Source organism: Cricetulus griseus, chromosome 2 (genome assembly GCF_003668045.3).
Source record: "Cricetulus griseus strain 17A/GY chromosome 2, alternate assembly CriGri-PICRH-1.0, whole genome shotgun sequence".
NCBI lineage: Eukaryota > Metazoa > Chordata > Mammalia > Rodentia > Cricetidae > Cricetulus > Cricetulus griseus.
The window spans coordinates 387,595,541-387,621,665 of record NC_048595.1 but is presented as its reverse complement, the minus strand read 5'-3'; the positions used below and the strand labels follow the sequence as shown (position 1 = coordinate 387,621,665).

Sequence of the window (26,125 nt, the reverse complement as noted above, 5' to 3'; positions counted from 1 at the left end):
TTAAAAAGAAATGTCAAACAAATATACAAAATTGGCCATCAATTTTAGAACTTTCGGCATTTAGGATCTTGAAGTTTTACATGGCCTTTTCCTGAAATCCCAAAGTCACAGCTGTTATTGCTGCTAATATTTAGCCAGACTCTTCAGTCTGGTGACTTGGGACTGAAGTTAGCCAGACATATTTTGAGGTTGGTTTTGTATCATATATAAATATTGGGCTGAATTTGTTGTTTATCTTTAAAACTAAGGAATTTTCATATAAAGATCTGATTTTTCTTTTTCACTAAAGGAACAACAAACATACAATTGAACCAAAATTCTAGCAGCGCAGGGTTTTTGCATTCCAGTAGAGCATGCCCAGGCAGGTGAGTAGGGACAGCTACCACCTCAGAAAGGGGCCTGCCTCATTTCTCTGTTTAATTTGATATATTCTTGACTTTGCTTCCTCCACTCATTAGAGCTATCTGCCCAGTTCTTGTAACATGTTTTGTCACAGTTCTGTTTGAGACACATAGGTACTGGTGCTACTACTTAAAATGAAGACCTTTAAAAGGTTATATACTTTGCTTCTTTTCTAAATATGCTTTGTTATTCTTGTCTTTTATGCGGCGTTTATCACAGAAGCAAGGTGGCCAAACCAGATCCATCCAGGTCTGGACCTGTCAGGTTGGGACGAAATGGGGCTCCATTATGTTGGCAGATAAATATTGAGACTAAGGCTAGCTCTCCAGAGGGAAGCCTGAGGGCAGGCAGGTTTGCCACAAATTTGGAGTACAGAAAGACATTACAACCTTCTCTACCCTCCACTTAAGTTGTAACAATTTAAGGGTATTAAGACAAGAAACAGAGTAGTAGAATTATCTATAAGAAATGTACCCCATAGGCCATCTTTCCATGGGTGTAGAAGGTTAACACACTCTTCCCTATCCCATAGTACACTGTCTCCTTTGACCCTCTGAGCAGGGCCATCGGGTGTTGATTTTAGCTTTTATTTGGATAGTGACATTTAATCTATTATACTGCTTTGTATGAACCCACATGTTTATTTATAGAAATGCACGGAGCAGTCCACAAAAGATACTCTGTGGCAAAGCTAACAAAGGCTGTTTCCACAGTGCTATCTAAAGGCATGTGGAAGGACAATGATGACGTGCAGAACACACAATGGAACTCTGTGGACAGAATCCTGGGATCCTGGGAGGTGGCTGTAGAAGGGCCGGCAGGGAAAGAAAATCGGTTTGCAAGGATTTACCACGCAGCATACCTACATAGAAAACTGTTATAGGAATGCTTAGCAGTATCATGGTCCGGTGCGCTTACCAGTGTGCCCGTGTGGTGTGCCTGTGTGTGTGTGTTCGTGTGTGTGTGTCCCCGTGTGTGTGTGTGTTGTTCCACGTCTCACTCTACAGGCCAGAGGGCAGCGCCCAGCCAGGGAACTGGAGGAGGTGGTGGTGGTGGTCAAGGTCCGTGCTGCAGCCCCCGGCAGGTGGCTGCGGGGACGCGCAGCCGAGCCTCCGGGGAGGGGGGGTGCGCACTCCTCCGCGCGGTGTCGCGCCTGGCCGTGTAGCCGGGGCGGGGCGCACCGGACCGGCCCGCGGCTGACGCAGGGCAGAGCGGAGCCGGGCGAGTGGGGGCAAGGGGCGGCGCCGTCCCGAGTCACCGCCCCCTCCCGCTCCTGGGCGCCGCCACCTTTCCATTCAGTCGCCCAACATGGCTGGAGCGCGGAGCTGAGTCCTCCCCACCGCCACCCTCGCCGCCGCCGCCGCCGCCGCAGCAGCTGCTTCCCCGGAGCTCTCGGCACCGTGCTGAGACCCGGGTGGCCGCAGGCATGTTGGGCGTCGCGGACGAGAGCTCTGTGCGCGTGGCTGTCAGGTGAGCTGCGGGCGGGAGGGAAAGCCGAGGACAGCCGGCGGGCTCCCCCGCTGCCTGGCCCGGGCCCGTGCGTCGCGACTGCTCGGGGACAGCGGTGGCCGCCCCTCACCCCCACCCACCCTCGCGGGCCGGGCGCCGCTCGCTGCACCGTCGCCTCCCGTTCGGCCTTCGGGTGAGCGCCTCCCGGAGCCCCTGGGAGTCACCGCCGCTGCTGCCGACCTGCAGGTCGGCCCGAGGTGTCCGTCCGCAGCGCCCGCCGCGCCGGCCTGGAGCGGCAGACAAAGCGTCCGGCTGACAGCGCGCCGCCCGCGCCCACTCGGGTCCCCGCAGTGTTGTGCGTCGTGGCACCTGGTCTCACAGGTGTGGTCGTGGAGAGTGTGTTGGGGGAGGGACACAGTCACCCGCGGGAGGTCTGGAGAAGGCAACCAACGTCGGCTAGACGAGGGTTAGGTGGGCGACTGGGAGAAACCACCTGAGGTTGGTTAGTTAAGAGCCGTGGATGTTGACAGTGACATCACACACGCCGGGGGGTTGAGTTTTGAAATCCTGGTTACTGGATTGTGTTGTGTTTAGTGACGGTGACATGGATATTTGCTGTAATCCGACTGTTTGCATGCATCGCAAGAAGAACTCTTGAGGGTAGGGTTGCTCTTGGAAAACTGCAGCATCATCACACTGAAAAATTAATGAAGCATTCATTCCAGACCAAGTGCATGACTTCTATCTCTCCGATAAAATACTGTTAACTCATTTACAATTTAAAGATTATAAAGATAACGTGTCTTCAAAGAAATCCAGAATTAGTCAACATCTTCCGCTGTGAAGATATTTGTTGGAAATTATTAAAAGTTACGTAATGTAATCATTCCTATGGTTATTTTAGTGATAAATCTTGATTAGGCACAGAAGTGGCAGTTTTAGATGCCTTGGATAGTTGTCTTAATAAAATGAAATTGGAAGGTGTTTTGATTTCTTTATTTTGCAGGTAATGAAATTACCACCAAATGGAGATGACAGCTTTACGTTTCTTTTCTTTTCTTTCTTTCTTCCTTTCTCTCTCTCTTTTTTTCTCCCAGACAGTGTTTCTTTGTGGCTTTGGAGGCTGTCCTGGAAATAGCTCTTGTAGACCCAGGCTGGTCTCGAACTCACAGAGATATGCCTGCCTCTGCCTCCGGAGTGCTGGGATTAAAGGCATGCGCCACCACCGCCCAGCTAGCTTTATGTTTCTTTCTTTTTCTTTTCTTTTCTTTCTTTCTTTCTTTTTTTTTTTTTTTTGAGGCAGGATTTTTCTGTGTAGCTTTGGAGTCTGACCTGGAACTCTGTACATCAGACTAGCCACCACCGCCCAGCTCTACTACCTTTCTTTTGGACTGAAAATATGAATTAATGTCTACATCAGGGCCAGGGGAATGGAAGGAAAATACAGGAAGGCCATTAAGAGCCAGTTTACCTGGAGCTCTGATTGTGAAAGGTGGGAAGACAAACCAAGCACAAACTGTTAATGAAAATAAAATTTGCTTGTGAGAAGCCATTTTTTTTTTTTTTGGTTTTTGTTTTTAATAAAGATTTGAAGCCCGGTGGTGGTGGCACAAGCCTTTAATCCCCGCACTGGGGAGGCAGAGGCAGGAGGATGTCTGTGAGTTCGAGACCAGCCTGGTTTACAGTTCCACGACAGCCTCCAAAGCCACAGAGAAACCCTGTCTCGAAAAACCAAAAAAAAAAAGATTTGAGATTTTTATGTGTGCATCTTCCATGTCATTGGCTAGTTGGTTGGCAAATAGGCCTAAGGTGGTGATGACCTAGAAATACATTGCTCTGTCTGGTAGCACGTATGAATGATATGGGTCTCATTTTCCTGGAAAAGGTTTATCTGTCCTTCAGCCCTCCAAATGCTAGGATGACAGGTGTTAACCACCAGGGGTAGCTGTCAAAACCCTAATGGAACTTGACCTACATTGAGAAGATTCAGTTTGGTGAAACTGCCCCCCCCATTAAAATACATTGTTCTCTTGTTCGAACTCTCTAAACTCATTTTATATGGGTTAAAAACAGCTTATATTCACATGCCGTAATAATATTTATAAAGTGCTTAGCTATATATTCATGTATAATAAACATATATTGAACATTCTGTCCTATGTCTGTTATGATTTCTAAGCTAAAATTAATAATAAATGGTGCACGTATATATCATATATTAGAGTGAAGACAGTGTTCACCTGTTTCATATCAGGCAAAAATCTCCTCCCTCAGAGTCTGTGAATTAAATGCTATTATTTTTATTTTCAGCTTACTGATGGAGAACAGGAAGGTTATTCAATCAACCTTCCACAACTAAACTGGTAGCCAATGATAGAAACAGGGTTCCAATCCAGACAGCTTAAATTGATGGCTCAGGTTCTTATCCAGGAAGCCCATGTAGGTGAGAGACAAGACCATGCCTTGCCAAGTTTCATTTGGTTTTAAAAGGTCACTTGCTTCCTCCTGATCTTGTACTGGTTCAATTACAAATGAGCAGCCTTGGCAGACTATTCGTAGCTTGACATCCTTGAGAAGACAAGAGTTCACAAAGAGGCCCGGAACTTTAACTTTTCCAGTGTCCTCCAATCCAATCTGTTCTTCAGCTTGTGGCAAACCTCATCAGCAGGATAAACAAATCTATACAAATGTTGCATCTAGACACAAAGTTAACAGAGGCCTTCTTTAATGCATAATGGAATGGTAGGCAGTGGAGACTTGGCTGTGTTTCATAAAAGCAAAAGCATTGTCAGGTGCTTATGTATTATTGGAGTCAGAGGCTTGGTATTATTAAAGGTCATTACTGTACTGTCCTGTTAGAGGTTTTGCAAAACAAGTGCTTTACACATAAGCCTTTGCAGGGAAAAGATGCTAAACAGCAAGTTTCTCATTTAGGAAGAATGCTTTTGACTTAGGTTCTGAGGATACTTTGGCATTTGAATTGTCTGTAGATTCTCTTTCACTGAGAACAGAGATGGATTCAGAAGACAATCCAAATGTTCAATTCCATTTGGTTGTTGAAGACCTGCAAAAAAGTTAGTGCTGCATAACTGACATTTAAGTTTAAATTAAATCTTTTTAAAATATTTATTTGTGGTGTGTGTGTGTGTGTGTGTGTGTGTGTGTGTGTGTGTGTGTATACATGCATATACAAACACACTCCTTTGTGACAATCAGAAAATAAATGTGAGACTTATTTTTCTCCTTCCTGCCATGTGGTTCTGAAGGTCAGTCTCTGGTCTTAAGCCTTGACAACAAACACCTCTTTACCTGCTGAGCACATGGGCCCAAACGTAAGTTTAGATTTAATTTGATCCAGTTACTAGAAACTTTTTACCAGTGTTTGAATATGTTAGTCATATGGATTTATTTTCTTCAGCTGTAAAGTTCATGAACTCTAAATACTGATGAAGTATTTCTGATGAAAATTTTGTATTAGTGTTAATATGTGCGTTAATGTTCATATACTAGGTTCCAGTCTGAAAAATGAAAGCTCTTAGCTCAGTAATTTTATCTTGTTCACATGCTGAAATATTTTGGGTGTCATTGAATTAAATAAAATATTAAATTTAATTTCATCCAGATTTTTCTCTTTAGGAATGTGGGTAATAGAAGCTATAGAAGCAAATATGTGGCATTCATGTTGACTGGTGATGCTGCTCTGTAATTTCACAGTAAGGAAGAAGTAGCAAGTACAACCTCTCACAGATACAGAAAGAATCACAGACTAACTGTACCTTTAGACAGAGAATATACCAAATAGTGAGCATATACTTTTAGTGTGTGGGTCTATGCACACAAATATACATGAATGCCCATATAAACATGTATGCATGTAAAATGTTACTTCATAGTAATTAAGTTGACTGTCTGGCTTAGGTAGATTGCACTTACAAAAGTGAACACTGAAATACAGCACCCGTTCTATTAGTATCTTAATTGTCTTACACTGAATTGACTGTTGGCTTAACTAAAAGCTGTAAAAATCAGTAAATGGAAAAATCAGTAAAATGTAAAACATTTTAAATTCTTCACGTAAGACATTGAGACATTATGAGTTGATGTGGCCTTTTCTGTTTCCTTTTTCTGAATGCAGACAAAAAAATTGTTACTTTTCCCCTTTCAAAAACCTTAGCTTGCAGAATTCCCCAAGGACTGCTCAACAATGGAGATTCAGAAAGGACCTTTACATTTTCGTATATGGCAACTAAATTTCTTTGGTTGGCTTTAGCAGGGCTCTGATATGGCTGAGTTTGGATTAGTGCATAACATCAAATTTGTTTTCTTTCTTTCTTTCTTTCTTCTTTCTTTCTTTCTTTTTTTTTTCTGCATCTGGGTTTTTCTCTGTAGTCCTGGCTGTTTGTGAATTCATTCTGTAGACCAGGCTGGCCTCATACTCAGAGCTCTGCCTTTCTCTGCTGCCCTAGTGCTGGGCTTAAAGGTGTGCACTACATGCCTGGCTCATTTATTTTTCACTTTGCTGTGTTCTCACTTTACTGAAGCTTTGATTGCTTTATTTATTTATTTATTTATTTATTTATTTATTTATTTATTTATTCTTTCATTGATTTGACAGTCTCACTATGTCGCTTTGGCTGGTTTGGAACTTTGTAGACCAGGCCAGCCTTGAACTCAGAGTGCCACCCACCTAATTACATTAGCCTCTTCCTCTTGGGTACCAGGATTAAAGGCACTCGCCACTACACATGGCCTGAACCACTTATTTCTCAGCTGACCTAAGGGCTGGGTTGGACAATTGCCCTATACTTTTCCTCTGCTTCCCTCACACTGAGGTGACAACCCAAAGCTATGAAGATCCTAAGGTCTTTTTGTGCGCCATCTGTTAAATGTGACTGTTGCCACTGCTGCTGATGCCTCTGGAGTGACAGGAAAGAACTGTTTAAAACTTCAAACTTGTCTTTTCCAATAATCTGTCCAGTTAAATTTCTTTTGATACTGAGGAAAATTTCTAGGTTTTTATCTCTCTACTTCAGTTATGATAACAATGAATATTTTGCCAGGCTGTGGTGGCACATGCCTTTAATCCAATCATTTGGGAGGCTGAGGCAGGTGGATCTCTGTGAGTTTGAGGCCAGCCTGGTCTACAGATCAAATTCCAGGACAGGCTCCAAAGCAACACAGTTTGTCCCGGAAAAGTAAAACAAAACAAAAATAGAATAAACAACACAAACTAAAAAAAATGAAAGACAGTCGCTGTGATTAAGGTTTCTAATTTCTTTCTTTTTTTTTTTTTAAAATAACCTTTGAAAAGTTCATGTGTTGCTCACAAACAGTTGACATCATATTTTGGTTCTAAAGGTGCCTCATGGAAAAATTGAGTCCCCTAGTCTTGTCTGCTAGGAGGACATTATCTGTAAGATATTCTCCTTGATACAATGAGCATCTCCCTTGTATGTCTTTGGATTAGGCATTGAAAGAAATGAAAGGGAAGAGGTCTTTAAAAGAGAAAAGGTGAAATGTGTTCAAAGTCAATGAAACTGTTTATTTATAAAACATGAATTAATTCTTTCCTTTCAAATATGGGTTAATACCTCTCCTCCTTTGTGGTGATAAACACAATGACCAAAAATAACTTGGGAAGGAAAGGGTTTATTTGACCTTATCCATCCTGGTCACAGTCTCTTATTGAGGAAAGTGAGGGCAGGAACTCAAGCGTGAACAGAGACAGGAACTATGGAGGAAAAGTGCTTCCTTATATACTCCAGGGCAGGCTGTGGAGGGGTAGCACCATTCACAGTGTTCTGGGCCCTCCCATATCTATCATTAATTAATGCCCTACAGACATGCCCACAGACCAGTCTGCTGGAGGCATTTCTTCATTTGAGGTTCTTTATTCCCAGGTGACGCTGGAGTTTGTGTAAAGTTGACAAAAACTAACCAGTGTGTAAGTGTGAAAGGTATGGTGGAACAAGTTTATTGTTTAGAATGGCATGGGATTTCAGGTTTCATATTTAATTATCACTGCTACTTGTACTCCTGCCATCTGATTTGCTAATTGGTCACTATCCTAATGCATAATTATGGGGTAGTGAATGTGTACTAGGGCTTTCAGTTTTAGTGACATCATGAAAACAGAAATTACCCTGGAGGTTAATATTATAATCTCCTCTTTCAGTTCTCATCAGTTTTTCCTCCAAATAATGTAATTATTCATTATTATGGATGGTCTTCTCCAAGATATACAATGTGCTGGTCATATTTACTCTCTGATTTAAAAATTACTTTATGTCGAAATCATTCATGGTCTGGCATCATCCAAGCTACAGATTAGGAAGCAAGATGCATACTGGTTAAAAAGCAATATATACTATATATCATTAGAACAATTTTAATCATAAGCAGCAAATTTGCTGGCATTTTAGTATTTCCTTCTGACTGGGGGTTGGGGGTGAGGGGATGGGGGGCATTTGTGAACAGATTTCATCTGGTTTTCCCAGTGGATTAACTCTTTAATCTTCTCAGAGTATTAAAATAGCTTTCCCATAGTGGCAGCTTTATTTCAAGCAATGACCGTCAGTCAAAGCATTATGAAATGTTGTTGAATGTTTAAGAATTACATTAAAATCCACTTGTTTCTTAAAAATAATTGAAATTTTATGTTAAACATAATTTTGGTATTCCTAGAATTATTGGCAAAATGGATTTTAAAACAGAAAGCCCCCATCAAGAGGATCGATGCTCAGGGCCATTTATTTATTCAGAGAGTTAACAGTGGAGGCCCTGAGATGTAGATGTACAGAGGTCATTCATAATTTAACCTCAGGGATAATCTATCTGGATGACTGTTCAACTCCATCCTCTGCTTCCGTAAGAGGAAAGAACAAGAAAAAAATTCAGCTGTGGATAAGGAAAAGTAAGATTCATGGGCCCACTCAATGGTGAAAAATCCCAGGGCAGACCAAGATTTGTTCCTTGCTCTTGGATTAGACATCCTTCTCAACTTTGGAAAGCTATGTCTGTGACTTGGCATGAAAGTGTCACAGATCTCTGAATATGATGAAGAAATTATATATTTACATGTATCATATAATGTCTAGAATATTATGTACGTATTTCAGAGTAGATGTTCCCATTTTTTGACACAGCTACAAAGTCAGCCAGTGTTCTAAGTCAGAGAGACTTTTCTTCCAATGAGCAGAATTCCGAGGCTGTAGGAAGGAAAAGTTATAGTCCATTATGGTGTGCTGACGTGGTAAAGAACATCTCTGTCCTCCACAGTATTCATTCTGATCTTTACTTCTTGGATCAAACTCATTCATTTATCACATAATTATTGAATTTCAATTATACACTCATATTACATACACTATTGTGATAGTAAATATTAATACTAAATAAATGCTATCAAGGCTGATCAAACAGTAGGGTGAACACTGGATAGATGGGCAGAGACCTGTTTAAGTCTGGATTCTTCCCTGGCATAAACTTGGGTCTTGCCTAGGTAGCTTTTTCATTTACTTCAGTGGATCCAGGAGAGGATCAAAAAGGTCCTTGGAAAGTAATATTAGAGATTATTTGATAGAGTGTGTGAGTTGGTTATATTACAAACTCTAGTGATTGGCTTTGCCATTCTTCAGCGTGTGACCCATTGGCGTCTGTTTTTGATTATCTTACTGTGTTTTAATTGCCATGAATGGTACTACAATGCTAAACCCTTCCCTGCCTAGCCTCCCAGTTTTACATATGTAAACCATGTAACACCCTACTCTGCTGAACCTAATTTCTCTTTTTACGGTTTAGTAGTATCTACCATTTTAATTATTTCTTTTCCCAAACAGGCTTTCAGTTGTCATGGTTTTGAGTGTGTGTGTGTGTGTGTGTGTGTGTCTGTGGGGAGGGAGGGGAAGGCGGGAGAGGCTACTACATATTGACAATCAGTTTTTTGAGTCCAACTGTTTACTTGTTTCGCATAATGTAAGAGAATAAGGACCAAATTAGATACTAAAATTGTAAATGTTCTTTTTGGATTGCTTACATATGAGTTTTGAAACTATAGCTAATATTTTTTCAATGCCTTTTCTCATTGAGTTGGCAATAAGTCACTAAAGTGTAGAGTGAATTCAAGAATACTTTAGTGGGTAAGCTAGTAGGGCCAGAGATAGCAATGGTACAGTGAATTTACATATTTGTTATTATTATTGTGTGGGTCTAAATGATGTGTTTGGACACTTGGGCAGAAGTCAGAGGCTAGCTTTGTAGGGTAAATTACCCTCTTCCAACTTAATATGGGATCTGAGAACCAAATTCAGGTCCAGGTTAATTACTTTTAACATCTGAGCTGTTTGACCAGACCTTATCAATGCGCTTTTCCTGTGTTCCTTGATGGTATAATGAGATACACAGTAATGAGATGTACAGATAGAGCTGTGTGCAAAGCCTTTTCTGTGGACATTTTCCAAGAAGATTAAAAACTGGGAATGCATCAATCACTCTTTTAAGTCAAGTCTGATTATCTTTACGTCAGTTTTTAATTGTATAAGGAAATTCTTTTATTCAATTTCCCCCATTATTGAAATAATATCCCATTAGCAAAAGTACTGTGGGATAGATGAGGAAAACAAAGTTCACTAACACAAATTTTGGTGTATTTCTTTCAGGCTATTTTCATTGTGTTTTGGTGTTTTTCCATCGCAGTTATAATCAGCACATACCCTTTCTAGCTTGACATTTTCATTTTACAATGTATAAGAATTTTCTAGAAAAATATTAAGAAGCATATGTTAAATATATATTACCATCTTTTTTTTCAACAATTTCATATGGTAAGTGTTAAATTGAGCAAATTAAGCAATAATTTAATCAACAAGAATTTTCATAAAACTATAGATTTTAAGAGATGTGCTGACTCCTGCTATTGTTGGTGATGTATGTTCACTAGTAGTGACTTTACAAGTGACTTTTTCCTGGGGTCAAAGGTTAAGGGTGCTGCTCACTCAGAGTGGGCATGCTTCTCAGGGAAAGATGTATTGATGATTACTTTGAACTTTTTACCTATTCCCCGATCAAGATATATTGTATTAGAGTACTATAGACATTGTCGCCCAAATGTTATTCTAACCATTTGATGCAAAATACAGAGCTGTAATTGGGTCATGTTCTTGAAAAAATGAGAACCCGTTAAAGGCATTTCTTTCACTTTCCATCTCTATTCAGTCCAGAGTACTTTGGTTCCAGCAGCCTACTGGTCACCTAGTTTGCATCTATCCTGTTGTAAAGTGAAAGTTGTGAATTGCCCATTGAACTTGAGACTAGAGATCTCATTCCTGGCTTTTTGGCCTGTTGTGTAAGCATCCCCAGTCCAAATGCGACATCTATAACATCTTTGACTGTCAATTTATACAATACAATACAGTACTGTATTTTGAATTTTCATTTGCCAACTTGTCTTTTAATTGGCAGTATATTCTAGTTGTCCTTGGTTTTATTTTTAAACTAATTTCTTAAACAATTAAGCCTTGTTACCTCCCCTCCCCCATTTAGTCTTTCTTTGCCTTTGAATGTAGAATTTCCTTAGTTAGCTTTAGTTCATAATTTTATATTGTTATGGCATATCATATCATAATTTTCATTTACCTTTTACATGTATCCTGTGACTGTTGGTCTCAACATAGAACAATTCAAAGACTTTTGGTGGTTTTGGACTTTTAAGTTTGAGCATATTTTGATACCAATTTTGTGGCATTTAGTGTCTTTTCATTCTTGGACCATAGTCTATTTAAAAATTAACATCAAGATGTTGTTAGTTCTTGTGGGTAGTTGTGATCTGTCAGTCCGGTTGATTTCAGTGTCATGCTAGTAAGGCAAGATTATGAAGTCCGCCCCTCAATGAACTTGTCAGCCTTACTCATTCTTAATGTATGACAGCCACTGCCGGTTCAGAAGCCGGGCCTGGAGATAAGTGACAGTGACTCAGTGCATCTGTTAACATGGGTGAAAACTATTCATCCACTTTCCGGAGTTGTCTTCCCTTTCAAGTGAAAATTATGTTACAGTAGCCCAATAAATGTTGAAGCTGATGTGGACTAAATAAATGGATATAATATATATGTTTGTTGTAGAATTAAAGGAATAATGTATTAGAACCCTTAAATTATTGACACTTAGTAAATGTGTGTATATGTCTGAATATCTGAATATGAGCATGTGCATGTATGTAGGTATGCGTGTATGTGCATTAGGATTCTATTTGTATTTGTATACGTATGTGTATGTATTTACTTGTTAGCTATATCCCCTTGAGTTTTGGCAATGATGTCTTAAGTGACAATTACTACTTATATTACATTTTTTTTCAGTAGTAGACAAATAACTTGTCAGGAATTGTTTATTCCTGTTTTGGAAAAACAAGGAATAAAGTTTGGTTAAGGCAGTTGTCTTGTGTAGGTCTTTCTCATTCCCCCACCCTGAGTTAACTAGTCTTTAGCAAGACCATGGCCACTGGCATTGTTTTTAGTTCCTTAACTGATTATGATTTCAGAGGTGTTAAGAGTAAGGAGCCTTGGACCTAACTTTGTTTTTGAATTCCGGGCTCCCTTAGCTTCTTTCATAGGTAGTCTTGGATGGTCTTGAGTGGGCACATCATCCTGTTGAATTTATAGATAGTTCTTCAACCCTCAGGGAAACCAGAGCACTGATCTTTTGCCATACCAAGCTATTACTTTCTTTGTCTTAGTTGTCTGGTTTATATGACTTTCTCTGGATTTAGAACCAAACACAATTGATTCAGGGAAAGTTTGAAATTTACCCTCTTCTGTTCCAGTGGGGATGTCTTTCAGCCCTCCTGGGCTCCTCAAAACTGGAAGTTGCCATCCAACTGCATTTGTATGTGTGTGCTGACACCAATCCAACCTTGGTCACCTCTAAAATCATTTCACTTCCATGTCATCCAGGCTTGTGACAGGTTAGCTGTCCAGCTTTCTCTCGTATCCCATGACAGCTTGAAGGCTGTGGTATATTTTGAGATTAAAATCTCCTGAAATAAAAAAAAAATGCTGTGGCTTTGATATTGAAACTAATCTCTCTCTCTCTCTCTCTTTCTCTCTCTCCCTTTCACACACACACACACACACACACACACACACACACACACACACACACACATGCACTCGCATATACACATATTCCTGAACAAAATTCACTAAGAAGTTGAATGAACCTGGATAATATAGTATAAAATATATTAACATTAATAAACAACATGAACTGATATTGGTTTCCTAATATTCATGGAGTAGAGTTTATTGAGAAACTTTGGAAGTTTTGGTCATCTGTTAACTGTACTTACCTTCACATAAATATTAAAAAAATATCGTCTGACTGGCTTTTTCTGTGACCTTATAATGTGTTGCAGTGGCTGCTGGGCATCTTTTGATAAAGCCACCCACAGGCTGTACAGTACTAGGCCAAATACTAATGGTATACAGTTGTTCAGTGACAGCCTGGCATGTCTAGGTAAGTCTTTGCTTTTCTCTCAGAAGTATTACTGATTCGGGAGTATCTCTTAGTTACTTTTCTATTTTGTTAAGGGACACAATGACTAAGGTAACTTTTAAAAGAGTTTATTGTGGCTCATGGTTCCAAAGGGTTAATTAAAGTCCATGATTGTCATGGTAGAGAGCATGTCAGCAGACAGGCAAGCATGGTGCTGGAGCAGTAGCTGAACGCTTTACATCCAGATCCACAGGCACAAGACAGACAGACACAGAGACAGACAGAATGGAATGGTATAAGCTTTGAAGTTCAAAGCCCACTCCCAGTGACACATCTCCTCCAACAGATCCACACCACCTAATCCTTCCCAAACTGTTCTACCAACTGCAGACCAAGCATTCAAGTGTGTGAGCCTATGGGGTGGCATTCTTATTCAAACCACCACAAGGTGGGACACCCAAGAGGAGTATAAAGGGTTGAAGGCACCAATCTTGGTTCTATTCCATGGCAGCCTATATTCCCAAGTGATAGCATGAAGACTCTGAGGCATTGATGCCATCTTAACATAGTGTCTATTGAGGAACTTCTAAGGGCTAGTTGAGTTCTTCTCTGCTTTTGCTTTACATTCCCTATTAATTGAGTTTTATTCTTTTTAAGGTTGACATCATCATGCTTATTTATGAGGTACAGTATTATAATTTAAGAAATTATAAAACATGCAGTCATTAAATCAAGGTTTTTGGAACCTTCAAATTCTTCTTTGGTTATTCTGTAAAGTATGTTGTAGACTGTAGATGTCTGATGCCCTCTAGCCCTGGAACTACTTTGCTTCTTAATTGTGTTTGAGTCCCCATTGGCCCTCTTCCTGTCTTCTCCCCTTCCCTTTATACCTTCAGAGATTTTTCTTCCACTTTTTGCTTCTGAGTGATCAGCTTTCCCTCTTAGTTTTGTTTCTTTCCACCCTTCATCTCCTCCATTTTTTTTTTCTTTTGCAAAATAGCGTAGAGAAAAGAACAGACTTTAGATTCACAAAGATACGAATTCAGAATGTTTTCTAGTGGAAACAGACTTTAATGCCTGTATGAAAGAGTCAGGATTATAATGTTGTAGATGCTTTGCATTTAGGAATATTTAGGAGATGCTAGACTCTTTTTTAGCCTCAACCCTGTTCCTGTTCCATTTTCTCCCATCCTTTCTTTCTCTTCTTCTCCCTCTCTTTTATAGAAAGAAAATGCTCTTTTTCCTCCTCTTCCAGGTAATATCCAGTAATTACATATAACTTCTTCATTGCTTACCTCAAGGTAGAGAGATATTTTGATGCACTCTGCTTATTTAATCCCACTTTCATCTTGGATTTATTTACGAAGATGATTATACTCGTTACGAGAATTAACTGAATACTTATAAAACACCGAGAATGGTGCCTGGCACATGGTAATCCTCAATAAATGTGAGCTTAGATTAATTTATAAAAATGTACCTCTTAATAGAGACTCTGAGGTCTTGACTTGGGCTGCCTTTTCCAGTTACCCTGTCTGCCTTTGATGAGGAAGGAAAAAGGTAGTGCCTTCACAGCAGGTAATGGCCTAGATAACACACGCTGAATACAGCTTGTGTTTACCCAGCAGAATGGTGTTTTGGCTTCCCTTTTCTGGCCAGGTAAGTTGTGTAGTCAAGATCAAGATTAAATTTGGGGGCCATTTTTGGGAAAAGTGTTTTCCTCTTAGTTGGTAGAGAGCAAATTCTACTAACACAATTGGTAGAATTGTGTTGTCCTTCTCTCTGCATGTAGGCAATTGTCAGTGATTTCCGGCTTGTTGCCTTATAAGGTGGGCTGACTGCCATGCCAGTCCCTAAATCTCTTAAAATTTATTCCTCAGTATGCTTTTAACCTAAATACATTTCTATTTACATCAACTGTCTTGTTGCTAAGAACCTCAAAGAGATCACATGTACACACACATTTTCTCCTTAATCCCTAAGCAAACATTTAATTATTTTAGTGTGACATACCTGCCTTGAAGTTGTGAAGATGTGCTAACTTAAAAAGATATGTGGTTAATTTTGCTTGTCCTTTTTGTAGTGATAATACATATAATGTTATATAATTTTAATGACAATAGCTAAATGTAAAATGAACGAATATTATTGGTTGATTTCCTCCCTCCTTCACTACCTTCTTCCATCCCTTGCTCTGTAACATAGCTAGTAACATAGAACAAGCACTGTAAACATAGCTAGTTTTGTTTACACTGAAAACAAGCTTGTGATAAGATATGTCAACAAATGAAGTTTGAAACTTAAATGATCCTGAATTTCTTTTCCGTACTATAGAATAAACCTGCTTAGAAAACAAATTTACTTTTCCCTTCTTGGTATTAGAGATTGTCTTAGTTACCATTCTATTGCTGTGAGGAGACACCATGACCAAGGTGAACTCTCATAAAGGAAAGCTTGTAACTGGGAACTTGCTTACAGTATTAAAAAATGAGTATATGATCATCATGCTGGCAAGCAAACAGGTTTGGAGCTGGAGCAGTAGCTGAGAGCTTTCCATCCTGATCCCCAGGCAGCAGACAGAGGGAGAAAGAGAGATGCTAGGTCTAACAAGGCCTCTGGAAACCTCAAAGTCTATCCTCAGTGACACACCTGCTCCAACAATGCCACACGTCCTAATCTTTCCTAAAAAGTTTCATTAACTGGGGACCAGCATTCAAATATATGAACCTAGGGGGACCATTCTCATGAATACCACCACAGGGATGAAGCCTAAACTCAGCTGTTGAGCTGTGTCAGTAACCCAAGCTGACACACTGTGAAATGAAACACTGTGGTAAAAGATGAGTGTGCTGGGCAGAAAGCTAAACACACAGCTTCAGATAACTTCAGATAGACATTTTCCTAGCTCTGACAGTCAGAAGAATCATTCAAATATAAGTTGCTGAAATAATGATCACCCATGATAGAAATAGTACAATGCAAGTAAAGATAAGTACCATTCGCAGTCATAGTTAAGTTCTCCACATACATACTCTAAACCATGCTTAAATATTTCAGTTGCTTTCTTTATATTATAATCGGAGTCATTCTATATTTACCTGAGAATACAAGCACGAACAAGAATTTCTGTTTCTCAAAGCAATCATCTTTGTACTTTTGGATATTAAGTATGATTATTTGTGCATTATAGAATTTCTTTTATAATTGAATCTTTAAAACATGGCTTTGCCAATGTTAGTCTTTGAGTTCAGATTTATTTACATCAGCTCACTTGATTCATTCTGGGTTGATGATATTATAAAAGTAATCCCTGTGGAAAAATAATGTGATCCCTCTTTATGTCTTAGACTTTGAGTGTGAAGTGAGTAGTACTTTTATTGTGTACATTACATAAAAATGTACAGAAAAGACTCATGACATAGTAGGAATTATTTAGCATATTCCAGGAGTGAAATAATTGAATTTGTAAGGACAGTAATAGTTCTCATCTTTGACCGTTCCATTTAAATTTGGCTCAGAGCAATGTGGATCACTTTAGTTCACTTGGGCTTACTAGTTATTGAGGCCTGCTAAGAACGAGTGATTCAGCAAACTTTGCTAGGGAGGTACAAGATGAATTGGGTATGGATTTTGCCCTTGAGGAACTCAGCCAAGGGCTGGAGATGTAGCTCCAAAGACAACTGCATGTATAGCATGTGTGAAGCACTGGATTTAATCTCTGGAAGAAAAAAAAAATGGAGGAAAAAAAGATGAACTCAGTTTTGTAGGGAGTATGTGCATGTCAATACAGGACCTAATGGCTATTCCACAAAACGTGCCAAAAAACGATTGTGCACATGTGATGTATAACCTGTTGGGGGAGTCTGCTCAGCAGCCCTTGTAATCACAATAGCCGCTTTTGTAGACAGAAGGGAGAACTTCATATTTTCCATAGTGGCAGTGTAATTTCTTAATGATTAAGTCCCATGAAATTCAGTCTTTGCAATCTCCCGATCTTAGCATTATGCTTAACTTTTTTTTTAATCTAAAAACTATTTTTCATTTTGCATCCCAATTGCATCCCAGTTCCCCTCGCTCCCCTTCTTCTGCCGCCCCACCCCCATCTGCTCGCCTTTTGTGCTTTCCCAGTTTATGTGCAAATTCTGTCCTTTCCCTCATTTCCTTTCTGTAAATTTCATCATTATTGATTCCAAAAATGTATTATCAGCTGTTCATTCACATCCATAAAGATGTAAGTACACACATACATCCAAGTTTGCATGTACATACTCAGACAAAATCTATATATCCATTTCCTGATGTTAATAACATTTACTACTTGGCTAGCTTTGATTTGACTGAGATAGACAAGAAGCCCTGTGGAATTTTTCTGGAATATTTCCTTTCTAATATTATTTTGATACAGCTTAAAAGTACTCTTATTTGTATATTTTTGGTTTGTTTTTGGTTGTTGTGGTTATGTATCCTATCAATCCCAATTTCTTGTGGATTTTTTTTTTTTCTGGGTAGAATGATGATATGTTTCATCATTCAGAGATCTAAACAAGGATCCCAAGGAATGCTGAACATTTGCCATTGGTAGAGGGTTTTTGTTTTTTTTTTTTGGTTTTTCAAGACAGAGTTTCTCTGTGGCTTTGGAGGCTGTCCTGGAACTAGCTCTTGTAGACTGTCTAGAACTCACAGAGATCCACCTGCCTCTGCCTCCCTTGTGCTGGGATTAAAGACGTGTGCCACTACCGCCTGGCTGCCATTGGTAGAGTTTTGCTGTCATTACTAGCTCCAGTCTTCAGTCTTCTGTTAGGTATGCCTTTACAGTAGGTAACTCTTGTCATAAGACAGTAGCAGACACATGGTTTCTTAGGAAGAAAATGAGTTTTGAGAGAAAAATGATGTTTTGGAAAGAAATGGGATCAATAGCTCTATTTTGTATTGATTGTTGCTCTAAATATTGGACACTACAATAAAGATGTCAGGTGGTTTTCTGAACATATGAGCTTGGATCACAGGGAAGGTGTCTGCTTTGATGATGAACTTTCAAGAGTCAATGGTATTTAGTTCCTTGCAGCCAGGAAAATGGAAGAGTAAAAATCAGGTAGTTCATTAGGGTCAGTGAACAATAAAAACGTGTGTGTTTGGTTCTTGTTTCAGGTGCTGGGGATTGACAGCTCCCCCCCACCCCCGTTAATTTATTTAAACTTTGAGATAGATCCAGGAAGGCCTGAACTTCTCTGATTCTCCTGCTTCAGCCTCCAGAGTAGCTCGATGATAAACCTGTACCACCCAGCTTGTCTGAATGTGACATCTTTGGGCGAGTAAAGAGAAAGTGATTAGAAACTACCCTGGAGAACAATGAGACAATTTACCTCTAGGCTAATTACTCATATATGATATAGAATAAAAAAATAATCTTACTCAGAAGCATCTGTATGTCTTTAGGTACATCTAGACAAGTTACCTGAGGTAACTCACATATCACCTTCCAACTTCACATCATCTTTCAAAAAATTGAGTAATGATATTCCTTTTGTCTCTAAAATTGATCAATCAATTTCCAAAGCATTCCTACTGATAGAACTATGTCCACTAGAGATTATTCAACCCAATACAAGTGGTAAGGAGATCAGAACAATATATCATGCTATTCCATTCTAGTCATCCATTTCTTTACTATCAGTTCTTTCACTTAATATTCCTTATACCACATTCTTTGACAAGGTAGGTATGGGTCATTTTCCTATAAAGAGAAAACAATGGAAATAAAACTCAAGTGCTAGAAATGTAGCTTAGTTGGTTGTTTGCCTTAGTACACAGGAAACCTTGGGTTTAATACTTACCATGCAATAAATGAAGTGTTATGGACTCATCCTGTAATGGCTATCATTTGAGAAGTGGAGGCAAGAGGGTCAGAAGTTTGAAGCTATCCTCAGCTACATCATGAATTCTGCAAGAGACTCTTGTCTTTAAAGACTGAGAAACCCAAAGAAAACAAATACCATTCCCGCCCCACCCCAACATGCTGACCTAAGCCCCAAGACTTTGAGAGACTAATTAAGCAAACACAATAGCAAGGTGTATTAGGGTTCTGTTGAGGAACAAACCTAATAGAATGGATATATAATTTACATATATATATTATATATACTAAAGGGGATTTATTACAGTGGCTTATAGACTGTGATCTGGGTAGTCCAACAGTGAGTGTCTCCTAATAGAAAGATCAATACACCAATAGTTGTTGAAGCCTAGAAGTTGAATGTGTCAGCTAGTTTTTCAGTCTACATTGGAATTTCAAAGTCAGAGGTTCTAATGCCAGTGAAGAAATGAATGTCTCAGCAGCAGTGTAGATGAACTTGACAGTGAGAGTGATGGCAAGCAGGCAAAGAGCAAAGAATTCCTTTTATGTAGGCCACCACCAGAAAGTCTGGCCTAGCTTTGGGATAGGTCTTCTGACCTCAAATGATCCAGATTTAGGGTGAATCTTAACCACCTCAGATAACCAATCTCCCAAAAACATTTCTCACAGGTGTGCCCAGCTGCTTGGGTTTTAGTTAATTTCAGATGTAGTCAAGTTAACAACCAAAATCAGCTGTCACATGTGGAGATTCTTTTTTGATATATTTAAAAAACTATTATTATTGATGACTGTTTTGCCTTCATGTATGTTTGTGCACTGTGTACGTGCTTGGTGCCTGTGGAGGCCAGAAGAGCACTTTGCATCCCTTCCAACTGGAGTTACCATGTAGGTGCTGCAAATTGAACCCAGGTCCTCTGGAAGAGCAGCCGCCAGTGCTCCTAATCGCTGAGCCAAATCCCTAGCTCCTAACTAAAGACTCTACCACAGCTCTTTGTACATAGTAGTTGCTCAGTAAACTTTTCTCATCAAAACACAAGTCAATTAAGTGATTTGAACATGTTCATGGGCTGAAATGACTTTATTATGTTAATGCAGAATTTTTGGTGATTTGTGGGCACTCTTAGTATGTCACCGTAATATAATCACGTGTATCATCATTTGATATGGGCATTTAGCAGCATGCCTTCCTTTAGCTTGATAATGGAGAATTCTCATTGATGCTGTTTAGATGCTTTTGTGTTCATCACTCATTAAATAATATTCTGAGTTAAATGTCTTTGAGTTTATAATTTGTGCTATAGTTTGATGGGGAATGTCCTTCTGTGTATGTTTAGCTTATTGGTTATTGAATAAAGCACTGTTGGCCAATAGGGAAGCAAGATAGGTGGGACTAGGAGACAAGGAGGATTCTGGGAAATGTAGTAAAGAGAAGTCTTGTGATCCAGGCAGGAAGTGACATAGCACGCAGACTCAGAATATTAGCAGGGACAAGCAGGAAATTGCTGTCTTCCTCTTCCTTCCTTCTCTGTGGAGCTGCCATGTGATCACCGGAAGAGGACACATGCTGCCAGCGTCCTCCATAACATGTCTTTATAAATATGTAGATTAATGGCTATGGTTGATACTTAAGACAGAGCAAGCATATAAGAAATCCTAGTCATTGGCCAGCAGCATTGTAACTAATATAAGTCTCTCTGTGTTATTTTGGGCACCCATGTGGTGGCGGGGCTTGGGCGACTGGCAAAAAAGAGTTATCGTTACAATAGTTTCCCAATATTTCTCAAACAGCCTTATGTGTCCAGGCTGGTATCTTGTATTAGGATGATAGACACATAGAAGTTATAGCTCAACATCTTGTAGAAATTGTAGGGGGCTCTTTGTTTTTGTATCTGAGTTATGTAAATAAGAGAAGAGACATTTGCTGTGTAGGAGGATACTGGACAGCACTGTGTGCTGCTGTTTTAATCACTCAACATGTCACTTCACATATAAGAGCCATTTTTACAGATCAGCTAACTGGGCAGCTCTCAACACTATGTCCAGGTTCACATTAGTTTTCTACATGCTTTTCTGCCTGTAACTAGCTCTTGCTCATTTGTGTGATGGATAGACATTCAGAAAGAGGGACAGGTTAACCCTCTACTATAGTTGAAGTGGTAGAACTTGTCATTCTGTATGCACGGTGTGAGGTGTAGAGTTACTGCCGTCATTGTTTACATTATTCCTACACAGTGAGGTGTATCTATATTGTTCTTTCTGCTACCACCCTTATTCAGCCCTATCAGTGCCTGAATAATGAAGTGTGGTAATGATGTGGACTGGTAATGTATACACATTCTAAAGTGCAAACCTTCCCTCTGGGGTATCTCAGAGTTAGATCCAGAATTTAATTGGTTGGGTTTTTTTGTTTTGTTTTGTTTTTTTGTTTGTGTGTTTTTGTTTTTTAAGAACTTAACAAGCCACAGGATAAAGAAAGGAATCCCCTTTCTTTGCCCACTACATCGAAGAGTAATAATACAGAGGCCTCTCATAAGTGTTCTTCATTTGAATAAAAGTAACCCTGAACTCATACTTTGTTATCCCAGCTTTATTACATAATAGAAAGAGGACCATTTACTAATATTTAAACAATTGCTAATATCTTTGATATTTAAAAATATATGTGGCAAAATTGTATTCACTCACTGATTTAGATATCATGTGATGTTATATTTGATATTTTCAAGTCCTTTGTCACAATTTAATTCGATAGAATTGATATTATTTTTTTCCTCTTTCTCTCCCTATACACCATACCCTCTAATGCTTCTGTTTTTAAAAGAATTCTCTCTCATATATCCCATAGATGCCAAATACTGTAGCTCTTGTCACAGCAAAGTCTTGTTTACTGTACTTTCCTCCTCTCCCCATGCTAGCAATTCATATTGCCTTTACTGTAGCTTTGGTCTTGACTATGTATCGACTGATTTGCTGTTACAGTCTGCTAACCAGAGACAGAAACATAAATTTTGTATAGCTTGTGGTTCCTTGTGAGTTTGAGAGTGAATACGAGTTAAGTTCTTATTTGAGTCTTCTAATCAGGTTATGTTATTCCTATTTTAAGATGACTAGAGCTGGGCCATTGTTGTGCACGCCTTTGATTGCAGCACTCAAGAGGCAGAGGCAGGTGTCTCTCTCTGAGTTTAAGGCCAGCTTGGTTTACAGAGCAAGTTCAGGACAGCCAGGGCTACACAGGGAAACCCTGTCTTGAAAAACCAAAATAAATAAATAAATAAGCAAACAAATGAATGAATGAAAAGAAAAGGATGAGTTAGATTCATCTCAGTAATATCAAGATTTCAAAGTCAGGGACTTGCGTCAGGTCTTCTGTGTTAGGCACATGCTCTTCTCCTCTGTCCCACCATGTTAGGGTCTTCTCTGATTCTCCATTTCATTGCCATCAGGTTTTTGTTTTTGTTTTTGTTTTTGTTTTTGTTTTCTTTTTAATCTCCACCATCTCTTTGAGCACATCTGATCTCTTTGCCTCTTTTTTTTCCAGAGATAGCCCATGTTTTGAAGTTAGGCCAATTAACACTAACATATTCCTAATGACTCCCATGTCTATCGTGATTTCTTCTTTAAATACAGGGTCACCCCCACTCTTTAGAGAGTCAGAAGAACAGCCAGGCTTTCTGTTTAATTTTTTTCTTTTTACTTAATGCAGGCATAAACTTATTTTGCTGAATGAACGAAACCTTTATTCTTGGCCCTTCAATAGCTTGATTCCAGGAACTGAACTTTTGGCCCTGCCTTGTATCACTGTTCCAGTAACTTGTACTGTTTTGCCATTCACTGTGCCTTAGTTACTGTCTGTGTTTACTGCTCAGTTCATCATTGAACTTTGTCTTAGACTAACATCAACAACAAAACATCTCTGTATTCATGGAATGCTTAGTCCAGGCTCTTCCATATATTAAAGTAAGCAACTTTTGTCAATTAATAACTAGCTCCACAGTGTCCAGGACAGTGATCAATTCAGGGGAGACATTTAATATTTGTTTGGTTGACTAAAATTTTGCTATCAATCATAACAGAGCATTGTGGAATGTCTGACAGCTGCTGACAGCATCTGCCTGAGGCTAACTGTACATCTATTGACACTTTTATTTCACATTCAGGATGCTCTTTGCCCACTACTAAGCCAACTGATTCTGACCTCCTTGCCTGAGGGGATTTCTTCCTATGGCTGCTTTGGTGACATACTAATTGTCTGACCCTGAGGGACTATCTGGTCCTTTAGGTACCACATTTAGTTGGATCAGATCTTTATCATGACCATATAAAATTCTTTAGTAACTATTTAAAAGTGTTTTTAATTTTATTTTTTATTTTTTTGAGGTAGGGTCCTGGCTGTCCTGGAACTCACTTTGTAGAACATGCTGGCCTCGAACACACAGAGATCCACCTGCCTCTGCCTCCCAAGTGCTAGGATTAAAGGCCTGCACTGCCACCACCCAGCTATTTAAAAGCTTTAAAAATAATTTTTCAGAAGAGTGATTTTTCTGACTGTTTGTATCATACAGATGTCAACTAAATAGCAAGTAGATCTTTTGATAAGGTAACAGCTACAGTTATATAAAAGTAGTTAATGATCTCAGAGCCATGACAGTTGGACTGTTGTCATTGAATAAACTCTAGCATAAGAGACAATGACATACTTTTAGTTGAAACGTAAACTTTCAGTCACCATCCTTTGCAACAGGAAGAGTAACATATCCAAGTCACTAAGTGAAGGGATTTGAAGGTTTCTCTTGTTATACAAAGGGAAGAGAATACAAGGCCTGGTTTCTATGCTGTTTATGGAGGTTGATCCATCAAAAGTCACCAAAGGCAATGACAAGTTTTGAAGGGTATAAATTGATGAATATCTTTCTAAACTTTGGTCAGTTTTTCATATACACTGCACCAATGTCCTATCAGGTGTTTTTTTTTTTCTTTTCTTTTTATAAAACAGATTCTGGGAATATATCTTAGTAGAGTGCATTCTTAGCATTTGTGAGGCCTGGGGTCTGATCCAGCAAACAAGCTAAGAAAATTCCCCCATTTAAATTTGAATCCATTGTGAAGTCAAAACACAGGGTAATTCTGAGAGTATTGGTGGGAAACCTGTATTAGATTGAAGCAGATTTATTATTTTTATTTTGTGATACTTTGTTGATTTATCAGGACCACATCAAGTATTGCATCTTTAAAGTAACCTTGTATAGAATAATGTATAGAATTTCATGTATAACTGTAACCCATAGTCCACATATTGGAAAACAGACGGCTGCCCGAATACGTGCAATCCTTGATGTATGTATGTGTTTTTACTTCCAATGTCATGGTCAGTTTTGAAATAATTTGTGTTAGTGATTCCTTGTATTTGGTATCTGTCAAAATTGATTTTAGTTTTCACAGAACCAAGAACTGCAGTGTGATAGGGACAGCTGGAGACACTTTCTGCTTGTCCTTAAGAGACCTCTTTTGATAGTGTTCTTCCATGGCAGAGGGACCAGGGATTAGGTGTTGATGCTTTGTTTCAATGGAGTAGGGAAGAATAGGTAGCAGCAAGAGGGAAGAATCGACCAGTTGTTTCCAAAGTAGGAGAAAGAAACTGGGCATTCAATTCAAAAGCTATTAATTTACCTATTTAACCTAGAAACAACTTCTTTTAAACACTACTGTGTTACAATAAAATTTTAGTGTGTTTTGTCTCTCTTCCCTACCCTGTTGAATCTAGAGCCTTGTTAGGATATGCAAGTGCTCTACTAAAGAGCTCCATGCCCGATTCTAGTTATTCTGAATGGTGCCTTCTAAAGTACTATTTTCTTCTTTTGAAAGATGAAATTGAGGTAGGTAATTCAGATTTATATTTGAATTGAAGAATAGAAGAGAAATTGTAACATGGTCTTGAAAAGAGAATACAGTGAATGGTACCTTCAGCTTCAAATTTCAACCATATGACTGGTCTTCCAGAATAAGAGAAAGGTGGTTCACACTTGCTTGTTTTAAACAAGACTTTATATTTTCTATAAATATGAATGTCTTTAATATTCCTATAAACTTGTAAGCCTATAAGTAGTTTTAGGATAAAGCAAAAGCATCATCTTGAGGCATAAGGTGGAACTGAGGCAGTTTAGAAGTAAATATTTATAAAAACTACTCATCAAATTATACCAGATGCACTAGTTATAATAGATACATCTGTAATGTCAACATTCGTCTGCCTAACGGAGGAAGAAGTTTAAGGCATCATCCATTTTCTATGCCCTTTGGTGTGCCATTATTCATAGTGGCTGTTTAAGCAACACTGAGTAGGTAGTAAAGATATAAAGCCTGATTTGTATGGGTATACTATGTTGTCATGTGCTTGGAATTTAGGTATGTTTACCAATACACCATTAAACATTATATTTCTGAAAAAATTGTTGTTGTTTTTTTCTGACCTTAAATACTTTATGTATTCTTTGGTTGTTAAAGATGAAACCATTTTAGGTGTTGAGTTTGTATCCCTTTATTCTAGCATTCAAGAGGCAGAAGTAAAGACAGGCAGATCTCTGAGTTTGAGGCCAACCTGGTCTACATAGTCAATTCCAGGATAGCCAGGGTTACATAGTGAAATCCTGTCTCAAAAAACAAAACAAAAAACCAAAACAAAACCAAAACAAACAAATGAACAAAAAAACAAAATAAAACTAATCAAAACAAAACAACAAAATGCAGGTTATTTTTAGATAAACCTGAATGATAATTATTAAATTGCTTCTATTTAAAGTATCTTATGATGAGTTTGAAAGAAGCACTAAGAGGCAATATTGGGTATATTTTCCATTCATGCACGGCTCTGGTTACAGTACACTTTAATTAGTGGAATAGTTGTATATACCTGTAATCCTGGCCTTGGTAATA

The 26,125-nt window shown here is 38.9% G+C and overlaps 1 protein-coding gene across 8 annotated transcripts in view; it reads left to right on the top strand.

The window, feature by feature from the left end:
• Positions 1-1,669: 1,669 nt before the first annotated feature.
• Kif21a (kinesin family member 21A) overlaps positions 1,670-26,125 on the top strand; it is a 120,483-nt gene continuing 96,027 nt past the window's right edge. For all 8 annotated transcript variants that reach the window (XM_027396319.2, XM_035440832.1, XM_027396315.2 and 5 more), the window contains exon 1: positions 1,670-1,872. In XM_027396319.2, the coding sequence (XP_027252120.1) occupies positions 1,829-1,872 (44 nt within the window). In that variant the 5' untranslated portion in view covers positions 1,670-1,828. The remainder of the gene's footprint in view (positions 1,873-26,125) is intronic.